Source organism: Cervus canadensis, chromosome 10 (assembly GCF_019320065.1).
Source record: "Cervus canadensis isolate Bull #8, Minnesota chromosome 10, ASM1932006v1, whole genome shotgun sequence".
Classification (NCBI taxonomy): domain Eukaryota; kingdom Metazoa; phylum Chordata; class Mammalia; order Artiodactyla; family Cervidae; genus Cervus; species Cervus canadensis.
In genome coordinates this window covers 44839575-44857542 of record NC_057395.1, presented here as the reverse complement: position 1 = coordinate 44857542, position 17968 = coordinate 44839575, and the positions used below count along the sequence as shown (strand labels likewise).

The 17968-nt window shown below is 41.0% G+C and overlaps 1 protein-coding gene across 2 annotated transcripts; it reads right to left on the bottom strand.

The window, feature by feature from the left end:
* Nucleotides 1–726: 726 nt before the first annotated feature.
* Nucleotides 727–15352, bottom strand: LOC122448696 (prostaglandin F synthase 1-like). 2 transcript variants are annotated; one of them, XM_043480219.1, is made up of 10 exons: nucleotides 15337–15352; nucleotides 13190–13320; nucleotides 10075–10242; nucleotides 9669–9785; nucleotides 8338–8415; nucleotides 7806–7928; nucleotides 6906–7015; nucleotides 5863–6028; nucleotides 3513–3595; nucleotides 727–1048 (listed from the first exon to the last, which is right to left on the bottom strand). In XM_043480219.1, exons 2-10 carry the CDS (start codon nucleotides 13271–13273, stop codon nucleotides 1006–1008), a joined length of 972 nt encoding a protein of 323 aa, XP_043336154.1. In that variant the 5' UTR covers nucleotides 13274–13320; nucleotides 15337–15352; the 3' UTR covers nucleotides 727–1005. The 2 variants fall into 2 exon arrangements, with proteins under 2 accessions (XP_043336154.1, XP_043336153.1); XM_043480218.1 differs by lacking the exon at nucleotides 15337–15352 and adding an exon at nucleotides 14290–14493.
* Between the last annotated feature and the right edge of the window lie 2616 nt (nucleotides 15353–17968).

Here is a 17968-nt window from a genome sequence, read left to right as displayed (position 1 = left end):
CACTGGCTCTCTGGCTTGTCTTAACTCCTGTCTTCTTTCCTCACTAAACTTCACCCACATCAGCTGACTTGCTGGCCCTTAAATGTTACGTGAACACTCTTCCTTCCTGAATTTAGTGTTTTGTGTTCCAGAGAAATGAAGGGAGTCATGATCTCTCTTTCAAGGCTGCTTCTTGTACAATTGAAAAGTTGTGTGGGATGTAGGGAAGTTGGTGTTTCTGCCTAACAGATGTACAGAAATGCAAGAGATTGTGTTGAATTTTCTCAACAGGCACTTACCCATTTCTAACAGCTAAATTCTCCTGATTTCATTTACTGTCTCATCCTCCACTAGACTATAAGCCCAAGAATTTCTTATTTTAAAAGAAAAAGAAGTTCTCATTTTAATTAACATTTATTGATAAAACAATGTATTACTAAAGAACATTCAGTAAAAAGCTTTGCTGAATGAGAGTGAATGGCAACTAATGAAATACTAAGAGAATATATAAGAACTCATCAAAATGCTAAGCATGGGCAGACAATTAAGAAATTAAATAAATGAATAAGATGTGTTGCTTTACAATAAAAAAATAATACTGGATTTTTTTAAATCATATTTTTAGCTTATCAAGATAATTATGCTGTTAAAAAATAAACATACAATCTGCAGATTGAAGATTATTTGTCTTTGTATATAAACACACATAGACATTTGCATAGGATTCATAAAGAAAATGCACCAAAGTTAAGTATTAGCAAATGGTTTAATCATAGCTTATTTTTATTTCCAATCCTTTCCCTTCTGTTTTCCAAATTTTCTGCAATTTGCATGTTTTTTCAAATATCAGAAAGAAAGAGTATTCTTACTTTGAAGTCTTTATTGTTTCATAAACTATTTTTCTTTTTTTAGGGAAAGTCAAGCTTTCAAACATTTGGACACTTCATTTAAGCACCTCCACCAAGTACAAAAATCACATCCCCTAGAAGCAAAAAATTCTTGAAGATCCAGAAGGAAGACTAAGAGTCAATATTCTTCAGAAAATGGAAACTCAGGGTGACCAACACCCCTGAAAGAGAAGGAAGAGGATTAATTTATTAAATCTGTCATATTGCCAGAGAGAGCATTACTCTGTGGAGGCAGTCAGGATGGGCTGAAACTCTCAATCTACAAACACCTCCCTCCTTCTCCCCACCCTCCCCGACAAGCACACATGCAGGTGTCTGCTCCATGTGCACACTGCACCTGCACGTCCAGCCCCAACATTCACGTGTAATATTCATTCCACAGTGATACGCAGTTTGACTCAGGTTACAATTTCCAAGAAGGCACAAGACCTGGGTCTAACTACGGAGATCATTTCAGACACAAGTGGAACTTCCGTCCCTAGATGATGAGAAGGGTCGCAGTGAACAAATTAGCTCCTCTTTTCCACAAATCCATTAATAAGTTGATATTGAGCACCCCCAAAACAGAGTGTCTCCATTAAGGAACTTCTTATCTATTGGAGAGATACCATGTGCACCTGAATAATCATAGAGCAGAGTGGGATTGTTATTGTCTTAATCTATACTGTACTATGTTAAAACATTAGTTATTCAGCAATTAATATTACTGCTGTTTTCCTTGTTTTCCATGTTTCTACTTTTCTTTCTGAAAATGTCTTTTTCAATTCAATTCATTAAAAAGTGAATTCTGAATTATTCCAAGTGCCAGGAGCTGTGCTGTTGACCCAAGCCCACAAAGATGTGTAAGTCTAGGCATTCACAGCCTAATGAAAGAGAATATACAGTTATACTTAAAAGCCTTTAAGTATAGAAATGCAACTATCCACTTTTCTTCAATTATGATGGCTTTTATCAGAACATGATAGTGGCTCAGCTGGTAAAGAATCTGCCTGCAATGTGGGAGACCTAGATCAGTCCTTGGGTTGGGAAGATCCCTTAGAGAAGGGAAAGGCTATCCACTCCAGTATTCTGGCCTGGAAAATTCCATGGACTGTATAGTCCTTGGGGTGCCAAAGAGTTGGACACGACTGAGTGACTTCCACACTTGTCAGAATCATGATATAGCTTTACAAACAATAGGGAGAGTTTTGGGATCTTTCATTTGAAGCATAATCTTTGTTAACCAATAATTTGTATTCCATTCTCTCTAAACTCCCTTCCAAATTTCTCTTCCGTCTCTTCAGTCCCAATATTCTCCTGCAGTAATTAATCACTGGAATCATGTTAGTGACTAAGTCAAAGTCAAGGAGGTGGGGGCTCCCCAGGGGATGGACTTCTAAAGTGTGCTTAGTTGCTCAGTCACGTCTGACTGTTTGTGATGCCATGGACTGTAACCCACCAGGTTCCTTTGTCCATGGGATTTTTCAGGCAAGAATGCTGGAGTGGGCTGCCATGCCCTCCTCCAGGGGATCTTCCCACGCAAGAATTGAACCCAGGTCTCCCGCCCTGCAGGTGGATTCTTTACCATCTGAGCCACCAAGGACTTCTGATGGACAAAAGCTAAAGTGAAGTGAGTCTTTACTCAAGAAACCAGAGACCCAGATGATCCTATCTGGGTGTGTCCTGCTAAGGACCCAGAAGTCACTCACTGGAGGGTCAGTTAAGCTCAGGATCTACTGGTAACTCAGCTTTGTGAGATAACAGGAATGAGGATATGGGAGTTGTAATAAGGAAAAAACATCAGTGAAGAGATTAATTGGAAAGAAATGGATGGTGTCTTGGAAAAGAAATGCCCACTGATGAGAATATCCACCAGACACTTATGAGCAGGCCCATGTGACTTCACAGCACTGTTGCACGTTGGCCTTCATGAAACCCTCCTCAATAAAAATGTCAACAATACATTTTATAATTGTGTTCACAGGATTAACATGAATGCCGGCTTCCCAGGTGGCTCAGTGGTAAAGGATCCACTTGCCAAGCAGGAGTTCCCCAAGGTTCCCTGGAGAAGGAAATGGCAACCCACTCCAGTATTCCTGCCTGGGGGATCCCATGGATTGAGGAGCCTGTTGCGATTCATTCCACAAAGTCCCAAGATTTGGGCGTGAATAAGCGACTAACAGAAGAAAACAAGAATGTAATCCTTGATGGATTCATTAATACATAGTTATTATTAATATAATCATTTTCCCCTGATGTAAAAAGAAATAAAGATTAACCATGTTCACAGGTCGCTGAAAGAATAGTTGGCTGCAGGCACTGTGCCCTTTGTGTTCCCTGGGTTCTGAGCACTGAGAGGAGGTGCACCAGGCACAGGGAATTGGGGCACAAAGGAGTGAATTCACCACGATGTCAACTCTGGGGATTTTACTGATGAGTTGTCCTGAGTCCATCACACTGCTGTTGATCAAAGACGGAACCCTGGAGGAAACCTCTGGTGTGAGGTCTGCAGAAAGTCCCCAGTTACTCTTAAGCAGGAAATCAGCACTGTCTTTCTAGAATTATGCTTTTGAAAAACTTATTTCCCCTGCTGACCCGCCTGCTACAGAAAACAGTGTGTGGGTGAAACATCTGCAAGTCACTTACAGTTGAAAATCACAATATCTTATATTTCTGTCGAGGCCGTCAATTGCTTTCATGTCTTCTGGAGTCAGTTCAAAGTCAAACACCTGGAAGGAAGGAACAATCACATTACCTCTCCCTCAAGGAGCCAGTCTCCCCCTGGGGACTGGAGGATTTTCCAGCTGGATGGAGACAAGAAGAGGGGGCAGGGAAGCCGCATCTGTCCTCAGCTTTCAGGGGAACAAGCCTGGGAACCTCTGCTGAGTTCTCACCTCTCCTTCCCACATCTTCTCCTTCTCTGTCCACCTCACAAACATTACAGTGCATCAGTCCTTTATCTTTCTAAGTGAATCACTTCAGACAGAAAACAAACTAAAATCATTCTTTTCCAATCACACGGCCTTCAGACACTCCTAACTCAATAACTGCAATTGAGCAAACATTAAACTGATTAACTCTTCCCAACATGCTGTAAGGGTGACAGTGATCAGCTAAAGTAGTGTAGGGAGGAGGTTCCCCCTTGAAAGCCTGTTCAGGAATCTGATATCAAACTTACTCATTATCTATGAATAAATCTAACAAAAACTTTATGCAAATGCCTTAGTGGAGAAAATTATGAAAAGTGTTTTAACATTAAAGAACACCTAAGTAATTAAAAATTCACATGATAATCATGAAATGGAAAGCTCAATTTTATAAAGAAATTCATTTTCTCCAAAGTGATCTAATGTTTCAATGCAACATGAACCAAAGACTTGAGCATGTATGCTTTCCTAGAAGTTGGTAAAGTTATACTAAATGTTAAATAAAAGAACAGCTAACCAAAAGCAGCTAAGACAGCTTTAAAAAATAAAAAATTACCATTCTGAAAAGCAAGACTTATTTTCCACTTTAATAACATGGTGCAGAAAGCTGAATAGTTAAATAGAAAAGAGACAACAGAAATGTACTTATGGACACTTGATATATGACTGAGTTGACAATGAAAATCTGTGAGGAAATATGAAACCTTAGCTTTACATTTAAATATACTTAAACAAGTGTGCATCCATTTTCATATTGTCTTAGGTAAACAGTTCCAGCTAGATTATAGAACTAAATTTAAATGGAAACACAGAAACAATTGATCAGGGGACAATTTCCATTCCCCTTACTTGGCCTGACCTGTAACCGGCATTGGACAATGATATTTCCTAGAAGAAGAGGTGACCCAGATCTGAGCCCAGACAGGAAGAGGGCTATTTCCCTAATCACTGGCTTGGGATCATAGCACTGTGCTGAGATGAAAACCAGGTTAGTGGTCCCAGTCTAGTCAAATATTCATAAAAACTATACAGAAAAGGGTGGAGGCTCCTCTGACAGGAGCCTCATCCACCTGCTAAAGCAGAACTGCCCAGCTGCTCGGCATTGAACTGCAAAAGCACAGGAGAGCCCAGCCTAGAGGACGACAGCTTAGCTGAGTGCAGGTTGATTGTCAAACCACAGAATCAAGAGACGCATAAATCATCTCTGCATTAAATCCTGAAACTGGGAAGTTTCCATACAGTTATAGCTAAAGGTACAATAATGGTCTCCTACATAGAAAACAAAGTATAGACAACCTAGAAAAATGGACAAAGTCTTGAAGAGGAACTTCACAAAGACAGAAACTCAAGAAGATTAACTGTATGAAGATGAAATCTTGTTAGTATTCAGGGAAAGGCAAAATAAAAACACAATGGTTTGGAAGTTAAAGATCACTGCCATAATTTTTCTGCCCTCATATTCACATGTTGATGCTGTTAGAAATGAATCCTTTGAGAGGTGATTACATCATGATGGTGGAGCTCTCATGAATGAGACTTAAACAACATCATATTCATATAAGAGAATTGGGGGAGGTCTTTGCCCCCTTCCACCATGTTAAGATATAAGGAATAACCTGTGACTTGGAGCAGCAGCCTCACCTGACCACACAGGCACTCTGATCTCAGATCTCCAGCTTCAGAACTGTGAGAAACAAATTCCAATTTTTTTCTCAGCCATTCAACCTATGGTGCTTTATTAGAGCAGTTCAAACAGTATAAAAAAAATCACAAAATGCAATTCCATAAAGAATGAAGAAAATATTATGTCATTTGCACAAAGTGACAGAATACATTGCAAATGTAATGCTCAAGCTAAAATCTCCATTTTCTGTCCAACCATAACCCTCTCCAGTCATAATGCCTCTCCTGTTGCCACAGCAGGAGGAGAAAACTACCAGGCATTCACACACAGGGAAAGATCAGGTAACATGTTTTGGCCCAAAGATAGTCTGAGGGCTGGACAAAGAATGACCCTCATGAAGGATATTCCCTAGGAGCCCTCTGCCCACAGCCCCACTCGTCATCACCTGCATGTTCTCTTTGATCCACTCCTTGTTGTTACCCTTGGCCAGAACCACAACCCCACGTTGTATCTGGTAGCGAAGGGCAACCAGAGCTGGGGTTTTCTTGTGCTTTTGGGCAATGGCAGAGAGAACTGGGTCCTCCAAGAGAACAGGGTGGTTCAGGTTCACCCTGGAAGGGAATTCAGAAATGCTGAGGAGCTGAGACTAAATACTCAGTTTCCAAATATTTTCCCAAACAGAACAAGAGGTTCACTCTAGACCAGGGCTTCTCAAAGTATAGTTCATTGACCAGCATCATCACTATCAGCTGGTATCTTGTAAGAAATACAAATTCCATGGCAGAGCTGAAAACAAACTGAATCAGAACCTCAACTGTGTCACCTCCTACTCTGTATTTATAAAACTCTGCAGGTGACTCAGAGGCAATATTGAGTTGAGACCAGGACTGCCAAACTCACGGGTTTTTTTTCCTTTAATTTTCAGGGGTTTTTTTTTTTATATAATCAAGGGTGTGAATAGAGAAGCAGAAGGAAAGACCAAAAATTGCTTGTAAATTTCACTTTTTCTAAGGTATTGATAAAAATTGAGAGGTCTCAAAATAACAGACATTTATTTCATCATTATTCTACTATAGATGCTTACAAAAATGGTTCAAATTGAACTTTTTTTCAATCATGATAGAAACCTAGGAGTTAAATACTATTATCTCAACTTTAGACATAAGGTAAGTGAACCTTGGAACATCTGTTTTTAAGAATGTGTTCATTAGTTAATAAGTAGGTCATGACATAAACTTGTGTCTCTGGTCTCAACTGGGAGATTTTATATATAGATTTTAATGCAGACACTTGTTATTCATGAGTCGACAAGCTAATACAATCTAGAAAAATTGGCTGGGTGATGGGAAGATAAAAGAGAATAATTCATTCCATTACTCTCTCTCCCCTCTGCCTATGAGAGTTATCTGAATATTGTATGATTTAAACCATCTCATCAAAAATTGAATTTTACATAAACTCCCTGTTGCTTTCATTAGAGTTCAATACCATCCTTTTACTCTTTGGGATCCCAGAGCACTATAGGCAACAAGAACAATATCATGTGACTTGCAGAAATCCAACAGTTTCCTCTGATTGAGATAAGGGTGACATTCCACCTGTAGAAAACCAATAGAAAAGAGTGTCACGTATTATGGAAATGTAATATTAAATGACAGAGAAAGGGAAAAAGTTTAAAAAATGATAAAGGAAAAACTATAACATTAAATGTAAATTGGAAACATCAATATCAACAGAGAAATAGAGAAAAGTTTGTATATACAGTTAATTTATGATGGACATAGACGGGAGAACCAGTCCGAGATTGACTAACCAAAAGATGGGCTCTACATTTGAGTAGATATTCATGAGTAAAATTCATAGAGTGTTAGCATCACGATGAGCCTTTAACATCATGCTCTAACCTGAATGATTTTCATCATACCAACACATTTTTCTCAACTGTGTTCCCTGTTAAAGACTTATAAACACTGCGACACCAAGATTAAGGATTCAGCTATCAGAACCCCACACAAACCCTCAACACCCATCTCAGCTGCTTTGCCTCTTTATCAATTTATTTCCCATTCCACATTTTCATGGTTTTCCTTCCTGTACAACGTTCACTCCAGGGCACTTTCACCCTGTCATCTGGCCATCCTTTCATCTCGGGGAAATACCTCCTTCCTCTACTTCTGGGTTCTACCAGGAAGATCTCTGCACTTTTCCGCCCAGACATACAGAGATACCATTTGGAATTTTATACACATCATCCAGACAGGAACTCAGCTGTTTAGAATCTCCTGTCCACAATGGCCAGATGAACAGGAGGGGAAAACAGACAGACAGCAGGCTCCAGGGCAAGAAGGAGGTTCTGAGAGCAGGAGGGAGAGGAGCTGAGCTGCTCACCTGGTTACAGACAGGCTTGTACTTGAGCCCTGGCTTATTCAGGATCTTCTCCAGCTGCTTGTGGTTGAAGTTGGACACCCCGATGGATTTGGCCAGCCCTGCGTCCTTGCACTTCTCCAGGGCCTGGGAGGGAGGAGTGGTGAACAATTACATGGAATGATAGAGCAAGAATAAATGCTGAAAAACATCGGTAATCACTGTCATCCATCAAGAATTAGCACCAATTATCAAGAAGGAAAGAAGGGAAGGAGACATGATATAAAAAGAAATACTGTTTGCTCCTTGAACTCTGGAAAAGACATATCACACGGAAGGAAAGAGATGACTGTCTGCATTGTCCCATATTCTCCTCCTCCATTCCTCTCTGTAAACATTTCAGCAATGGTTTCCTCCCCACAAACCCAGCATCCCAGCCCTTAGATTTATGAACTGCTGACTCTGATGGTCCACAGCCCATTCTCACAGGTGGAAGAAGTGAAGGAGGTTCCCACTCTCCTGGCTCCTCCCCAGTCTCTCTACTCCTCATACTCACCTCCCATGTGCGACAGAAATCCACTGAGTCAGCTATCAGTTTTCCATTTTCATCTTTTGGATATAATTCCTCCCCTGGCTATAATAGAAGCAGTCATTTTAGAGACATCACAAAATAATTTCTCCACAGTTAGCAAGGCTGCCTGGCACCAGGTATTAAAACTGCATGAGGCAGGTTTACAACTTTCTAGATACTAGATAATATTTGCAGAGTGATTTGTGTATATAAGCAATGTCTTTAGGAGGGAGACTTATTCTAATATCTTACATTTAATATATGTTGTAATAAGCACAATTTTTCTAGGTCCTAAAAGGGACTTCCTGTGACTTCTGTAAATTTTGTCTGTTCTTGTACTTGCCTGTTTCCAAATGCCTCTATGAGCTGGGAGTGGCAGTAAGTTACATGGCTTTATTTCCAGAATAAAATTTGCTATCTTGACCTGGTCTAGATAATCAGACTCTCTTTTCCCTCTGAGCATCATGTGCCCTAAGACAGGCACATGAATCAGCAAGGCTTTCATTAGGTTGATATGGAATGCGGAAGACCCAGACATGCTCTCATATATTCATGACCATGAGCCTCGAGCTGCTCCAAGGTCAAATTTCCCACCAATGGAAAATGTTCAGTAAAAATAAAGTAAACGATGAGTAATGCCCTTATAAGGGATAGGAAAAGGAGACACATCTGTAGAGTACTGCAACCATCATTTCTGTCTGTGGCTGGAACTTGCCATCTATGTAGACCACTAAGCTATTTTGCATTGGGTGGTTTGAGCTGATTCCTGTGACTTGAAATCAAGTATTCTAAGTAAACCTTTCTTAATGGATAAGTGCAGTCTACAAACCGCATCTGAAGACTAGGAAGAGTGCAGGAAAGTTATTCCAAGTCCCTGTATAGGTACAAGGTTTAGACGCACCCAGAAGGAGCACCACCAAATATGCTCAACTTGAAAGGGTGAAAGACAAGATAAACTCATCATGTTCAATGTAAGGCAGTGTCATGCTCACCACGGATGCACCAAACTCTTGGTTCATGAAATCCCCAGACACTCAGGAGTCATAACAAGGACTGTGTGCAGAACTAACCTACTTCTATTTTCTCAAGTTTTTCTGGCAGAGAATCTCAGAATATTAACTCTTTTCTCTGGAAGGCAGGTAAGGGATTCAAAGAAACTCAGTAAAAAGATGATCACAAATGATTATTTGGAGGATTCTACTCTAGTGTAATCATCCCTTCAACCAACTAGGAAAATCTTAATTTAACCATCCACGCAAGTTGATGCACATTCTAACACAAGATGTAACACTGATGTGATCACACAAATTTCTAACCTTCAGAGCCAGTGGATAATGCATAATATAGAGATCGACATAGTCCAGTTGAAGACTTTTCAGTGACTTTTCCAAGGCTGGTTGGACCAACTCTGGTCGAAAGGATGTGCACCACAGCTGCAGAGGTTAAAGAAAAACAGTTGTATTAAGACTACTTTAGGTAACTTATTTTGGCCTTACTGCAAGGCTTGTCTGATATTACTTCCCTAACCAAGGATCAAATCCAGGCACACGGCATTAAAGTGCCAAGTCTTAAGCATCGAACCACCAGGGAATTCTAATACTTTAGGTATTTACCAGTAAGCATAGTTCACCAAGCAACTCTTCACCAAAGGATCCTATTATATAATTGTCACCTGGGTGCAATCACTTGCACACATGTGCACACACACAACATGCACAGTACCTTTGAAGTGCAGAATATGTCTTCTCTCTTCACAGTGCCATCTGCAATCTTGCTCCAAATGGCCTGGCCTATCTGCTCTTCATTTTGGTAAGCATGAGCACAGTCAATATGGCGGAACCCAACCTCTATAGCAAATGGGGTGAATTCCAGAGCATCCCTTTTAGCAACCTACATAAGCAACAAAGGTAGAAGTTGAATATCCACATGATTAAGAGATTGCTAGGAACAAGCTTTCATCTTCCCAACATCAACTTTTCTTTGTGTCTTTGGTTAGTTCTGTGTGTGTGGTGATGAATGCTTGACGATTTCCCTGAATGTTCCTGGTCAGTGATTAAGTGGACACCCAGGAACCATTCATCCTGAGGTGATCGTGGTTGATTATGGGCATCAGAGACCTCAAGACCTCCTTCAGGTTCATTGATTTGCTGGTAGAACCCAAAGGACTCAGGATAACATTGCAATCATGGATAGGATTTATACTGTGAGATATTTGCAGATAATTGAACAAAGGTGTAAGTTGACCGGTAAAAGCATCAGGAAACTAGATAATTGCTTCTAAGACCTCTGTCTACTAGTGAGGCCACAAAGACTACACCACATAAAAACTGTATGCAATCAAGGTGTACAAAGAGATGTTCTCATATAAGTCACTGTTTTTGTTCAGTCACTCAGTCCTGTTCAATCCTTTCTGACCCCACGGACTGCAGCACTCCAGGTTTCCCTATATTTCATTATCTCCTGCAGTTTGCTCAAACTCATGTCCGTTGTATCAATGATGCCACCCAACTATCTCACCCTCTGTTGCCTCCTTCTCCTCATGTCTTCTGTCCTTTCCTGAAACAGGGTCTTTTCCAACGATTTGGCTCTTTGTATTGTGTGGCCAAAGTATTGGAGCTTCAACTTCAGCATCAGTCCTTGCAAGGAGTACTCGGGGTTGATTTCCTTTAGGGCTAACTGGTTTGATCTCCTTGCTGTCCAAGGCATTCTCAAGAGTCTTCTCAAACACCATAGTTCAAAAGCATCAATTCTTTCCTGCCTATCCTTTTATGGTCCAACTCTCACATCCATACTTAACAACTGGAAAAACCACGGCTTTGACTATATGGACCTTTGTCCACAAGCCAGTGTCTCCGCTTTTTAAGATGATGTCTAGGTTTCTCATAGCTTTTCTTCTGAGGAGCAATCGCCTTTTAATTTCCTGGCTACAGTCACTGTCCACAATGATTTGGAGTCCAAGAAAATAAAGTCTGCCTCTGTTTCCATTTCTCCTCCATTTATTTGCCATGAAGTGATGGGACTGGATAACATGACCTTAGTTTTTTGAATGTTTAATTTTAAGTCAGCTTTTCACTCCCTCTTTCACCTTCATCAAGAGGTTCTCTAGTTCCTCTTACCTTCTGCCATTAGGGTGGTGTCATCTCCATTCTGAGGTTATTGATCTTTCTCCCGGCTTGAGCTTGATTCAAGTTTGAGCTTCAACCAGTCCGCCATTTCCCATGATTATTCTTACCAATGTAAGTATCCATCTTAATGAATTACCAAAATCAACCTAGGTAACAGTTCTATCACCTCACACACCTAAATTTTTTGGGTGTTTGTAAGAAGACATAAGATCTAGTCTACAAAACTAAAGCTATATCCCATTATTTTTAACTACAGTCACAGTGCTTTACATCAGGTCTCCATGATTATTCATCTTATAACTGGTGGTCTGTACCCTTGACCAACAACTTACCATTTTTCCCAGCCTTGACATCAGCTTCTGGTCACCACACCTCTATTCTCTGCTTCTATGAGTTCTATTTTTTTAGATTCTAGCTACAAGGATATTATGCAGTATTTGTCTTTCTATTTCTGGCTTGTTTTACTTGCCTTAAAGTTCTCACCATCCATCTGTGCAGTTGCAAATGACAGGATTAACTTCGTTTTAATGCTAAATAATATTCCATTTCTCTTTATATGATTCAGAATCTTTCCCATTTCAAAGTTTAAAGTGTTAGTCGAGAGAACAGCATCAAAACATGTATATTATCTAGGGTGAAACAGATCATCAGCCCAGGTTGGATGCATGAGACAAGTGCTCGGGCCTGGTGCACTGGGAAGACCCATAGGAATCGGGTAGAGAGGATGGTGGGAGGGGGGATTGGGATGGGGAATACATGTAAATCCATGGCTGATTCCTGTCAGTGTACGACAAAAACCACTACAATATTGTAAAGTAATTAGCCTCCAACTAATAAAAATAAATGGAAAAAAAAAGAATAAATGAATAATACAATAATACTTTTTTAGATTAAAAAAAAAAGTGTTAGTCATTCAGTCATGTCCAACTCTTTGTGACCACATGGACTGTAGCCCATTAGGCCCCTCACAGGATTCTCCATAAGAATACTGGAGTGGGTTGTCATTTCCTTCTCCAGGGGATCTTCCCGACCCAGGGATCGAACTCAGATCTCCCGCATTGCAGGCAGATTCTTAAACATTTGAACTACCCAGGGAAGCCCAAGAAAACATTACAAAACCTGGCCAGTAAGGTAGTAACTTTTGCCTTCAAATGAGAGTATATTTTCTCTGAGAATAAATTTCCAAGCAGAAACAAAAATATAAGGCAAAACACAGCTGGAGTGTTTCTTGCCTGCCATCTAGCAGGCACTCCACAGTATAAAAGCAACTCATTCCCATTATTTTTCATTCACCTCATCTACAGGACCTCCCACCTCAAATACTTCTCTGTGTCATGGCTTTTTGGAAGGAGGAAAGAGTTCTGGAATTCATTAAATATACAGAAAAACCTCACCATTGCAATCACCTTCAAAGCAAAGCAGCTGACAGTATTCTTGACAGCTGAGTCTCACCTCTTCTGCCAAGCTGGGAAAGAGATGGAAACTGGAAGGAAACCCAGAGTAATCTGCAGGTGAGCACAGCTTCAGACCATGATGCAGAGTGAAGGCTGAATGCTTTCTCCTCTTTCATAGGAAATGGTTCTAGCCTGGTTGATGGAACCACGTGACCCTCCCAGAGTCACACAGGAGCTCAGTGCTTGACAACCCAAGTCCCTTCTGCTCATGTCACATCCACTGCTATTTATATCTCAACCCACAACCAGTACTGTTACCTCTGGAGGTGCATAGGTTCCAAATCCCAGGACAGGAATGAAGTGGCCATCATTAAGCTTCACCTTCTGGCCTTTGGGATCCATTGTCTGTTGCTCCTCTGAGTAGGGAAACAGGGATTTTTTTCTTCTCCCTTCAAATATTATTAATAACAAGAGTATAACACCCGAGATGCACTGTCCAGTGTTAGCAGAGACATTGTAAGAGAAACATGATGAAACTTGTACCCATGGAGTCAGAGATGATTGAACACAGTTAACTTGTTTGATTCTTTTTATCAGCATAACTTCAAGAATTATATAATGATGAGATTGGGTGAGCAATTACTGACTATTAGTTAGACTAGAAACTTTCAACAACAATCTTTTTTAATTTTCTATTATGAGGCATAATCTCAATCAAACATCAATTGAAAAAACTACCTTACAGTACAAACACACACACATACACAAATCACACAGTCTGAAAGTGTTTAATAGCATTTTTCAAAATGTTGCCCCTTAATAAAGAATCAAAACTTCAAATGAAAATAAATTTCCACTTTTACATTTCCCATAGCAAAATTATTATGCTTTACAGACCTGACTGGTGAAATCCTGAACAGAAAACGGAAAAGAGACATTTTGGCAAAGTGCTTATTGGAAGTTAATTATTAATAGCCTTAGGATACTATGTACAGTGTGCAAAGGGACTTTGAGTGTTGATTCCTTGTAGCTAGTTATATAACTTTTAGGGTACTCTCATAATGTCACTGATACATATTTTACATAATTTACTAACTTCTCCACATCATTCATAAATGAAAAACCTATCAACAAATTAAAATGCAACAAATTTGGAAAGAGTAACAGAAATTGTGATGCACTGATACACGAGAACATTGTGAAGACAGAATTTAACATGTACAGTGTTGTCAGCAAAATGGTGAGGTGGGAGGACTGAACTCTCCCATGGGAAGACAAGAAAAGAAAGAGAAATTAGCTGAAAAACTTCATAGGAGTTCTGGAAAACAGGCAAACACAGATTGACAGCAACAAAGTTAACAAGCAATTAGGAAAAATCCAGAACAGAGTGGAAGGAAATTTCGTCGTGTATTACTCACCTGTACCCTCCTCCTGCCTGGGGCAGTGCAGTCTTGATGAGCTCCCAGTTGCTTCCCTCAATCCAGAATGATAACAGAAAACCTTATGTGTGGTGTTTCAACCTACCTGAGGACTGTCTGGGAACTAGTGTCTGTTCCACTTAACTCTAAGGTTAAACTGAAGAGCGCCTGGAATGCCCATTGCGGCTGCAGGGGAACTATATATATATATGTGTGTGTATATATATGTATATATATATATATATATATATATATAGAGAGAGAGAGAGAGAGAGCCAAAGACAAAGAACAAGGGTGCAGACATAGACTAGATCATGTATTAAAAGGGCCCTGAATAGAATGGGAATGTGGCTTTGGGGGACACAGTGCATTCAAAAACAGCCATAAATTCACCAGAATCAGACAGTCAGTCTTGGCCAGGTAAGATGCTGACTCAAAAATGAACTGAGTCACCCATAGCTTTCCTGTTGGGCTGATGCCAGGACTAGAAGCATGACGAGCTAACTAGTGAAAGTCATGACAAGGAACAAATCTACCAAGAGTAAGATTTTCCCTGTTATTTCAAGTACCAAACTGAATGCACACACACACAAACACACAAAGGAACACACACACACAGAGGAACACACATCCAGGAACACACACACACAGGAACACACACACACAGGAACACATACAGGAACACAACACACAAAGGGACACACACACAGGGACACACACGCAGGAACACACACACACAGGACACACACACACACAGAGACACACACACAGGAACACACACACACACAGGACACACACACACACAGGGACACACATACAGGAACACACACAGGAACACCCACGCATCTGGACGGGGCAGGGTGGCCATCACAGAGGGCCCCGAGGAGCAGGGTCTGGGGCTCTGATGGTGTGAAAGGGCTGCACCACATGCATGGCCACCTGCACCAGGGGCTACTCCTGCACACCTTCCTCCAGCTCTGCCACCCTCTGGGGCAAAGGTGCAGTGCAGGGGATGGGGGTGCATACTTACAAGGGGTGCACACTTACAGCGAGTGGAACCAGTCTGGACCCAACCCTCAGAGTTCTGCTCCAGAGTCTTGGGACTCGCCTGGCCCAGTAGAGTGGGGACTGACACTGAGCACAGAAGCCTTTGCTCACACTGGGCTCTGGCTCTAGCCTGCCCTTCCCCCTCCCACCGAGGTGACAGTTGCCAACACAACCTGGGAAGGATTGACCTCTGACCTGCTCAGCTCCAGCTCTGCCCCAAAGCCTTGTGCACACAGACTCCACAGGGATGGGTCCACACAAGGACAGCCCTGCAAAACCAGGACAGGTAACTTTTTCACCTAACTTAATAGAAAAGGAGGAATCTAAGCAAAATGAGAAGAGAGAGGAATTTGCATCAAAGGTAACAATAAGGAAAAAAAACTTGAAAAGATCAGATATTGAGATACAGATTAATAATTTACCAAAATAATTTACCAGAATACAGACTCATAAGAAGAATGCTACATTAACTAGGGAATAGAACATACTAACATTCATAGTGTAGGGGTTCCAGAAACAGAAGAGATGGAGAAGGGAGCCGAAAATGTAGGTGTGATGAAATTATGGCTAATAATTCCTTTTAACCTGGGGCTTTCCTGGTGGTCCAGTGGTGAGGACTCTGTGCTTCCACTGCAGAGGGCATGGTTCTGAACCTGGTCTGGGAACGATCTTGTAAAGCTGATTAAAATCTTGAGAGGCAAAATATTCTTGGTTTACCTGGTAACCCTAGTATAATGACAAAGTCCTTACATGTGTGACCTGGGGGGGTTGTATTCGAAGAGAAGGTGTGAAGATAGGAGCAATAGATAAAAGATTCTAAGATGCTACAGTCTGTCTCTGAAGATCTTTGTAAAGTCTACAAGATGAAGATGTAAGAGTTCTCTTGTTCAGTTTCTCAGTTGAGTCCAAATCTTTGCCACCCAATGGATTGCAACACACCAGGTTTCTCTGTCCTTCACTATCTCCCAGAGTTTGCTCAACTCATGTCCATTGAATCAGTGATGCCATCCAACCATCTCATCCTCTGTCCCCCCCTTCTCCTCTTGCCCTCAATCTTTCCCAGCATCGGGGTCTTTTCCAATGAGCTGGTTCTTCACATCAGGTGGCCAAAATATTGGCATTTCAGCTTCAGCATCAGTCCTTCTAATAAATATTCAGGGTTGATTTGCCCAGGATTGACTGGTTTGATCTCCTGGTTGTCCAAGGGACTCTCAAGAGTCTTCTCCAGCACCACAGTTTGAAAGCATCAGTTCTTCAGAGCTCAGCCTTCTTTTCAGCCCAACTCTCACATTCATAATGACTACTGGAAATGCCATAGCTTTGACTCTACAGATCTTTGTCAGCAAAGTGATGGCTCTACTTTTAAACAGGTTATCTAATTTGTCATAGTTTTTCTTCCAAGCAGCAAGCATCTTAATTTAATGGCTACAGTCACAACCTGCAGTGATTTTGAAGGCCAAGAAAATAAACTCTGTCACTGTTTCCATTTTTCCCCCCATCTATCTGCTGTTAACAGATGGAACCAGATGCCATGATCTATCTTAATTTTTCAAATATTGAGATTTAAGCCAGTTATTTCTCTCTCCACTTTCACCTCCATCAAGAGACTCTTTAGTTCCTGTTTGCTTTCTGCCATTAAAAGAAAGAAAGAAAGTGAAGATGCTCAATTGTGTCCAACACTTTGCAACCCCATATACTGTAGCATACCGTGCTCCTCCGTCCATGGGATTTTCCAGGCAAGAGTACTGGAGTGGGTTGCCATTTTCTTCTCCAGAGGATCTTCCCAACCCAGGGATCAAACCTGGGTGTCCCACATTGTAGGCAGATGCTTTACCATCTGAGCCACCATGGAAGCCTTTTCTGCCATTAAGGTGACATCATCTGTGTATCTGAGGTTACTGATATTTCTCCCAGCAATCTTCAACCCACCTTGTGATTCATCCAACTTGGCATTCCACATATGTACTCTGCATATAAATTAAATAAGCAGGGTGAAAATATACAGCTTTGATGTAGCCCTCTCCCAATTTGGAACCAGTCCATTGTTTCATATCCAGTTCTAACTGTTGCTTCTTGGCCTGCATACAGGTTTCCCAGGAGCCAGGTAAGGTGGTCTGGTATTTCCATCTGTATAAGAATTTTCCACAGTTTGTTGTGATCCACACAGTCAGGGCTTTAGCATAGTCAATGCAACAGAAGTAGATGTTTTTTCTGGAATTCTCTTGCTTTTTCTATGATCCAATGGATGTCGGCAGTTTGATCTCTGGTTCCTCTGCTTTTTCTAAATCCAGCTTGTACATCTGGAAGGTCTCAGTTAACATACCACTGAAGCCTAGCATCAAGGATTTTCAGCATTACCTTGCTACTACGTGAAATGAGTGCAATTGTGCAGTAGTTTGAATGTTCTTTGGCATTGCCCTTCTTTGGGATTGGAATGAAAACTCACCTCTTCCAGTCCTGAGGCCACTGCTGAGTTTTCCAAATTTGCTTGGCTATTGAGTGCAGCACTTCCACAGCATTATCTTTTAGGATTTGGAATAACTCAGCTGGAATTCCATCACCTCCACTAGTTTCATTCATAGTGATTCTTTCTAAGGCCCATTTGACTTTGCATTCCATGATGTCTGGCTCT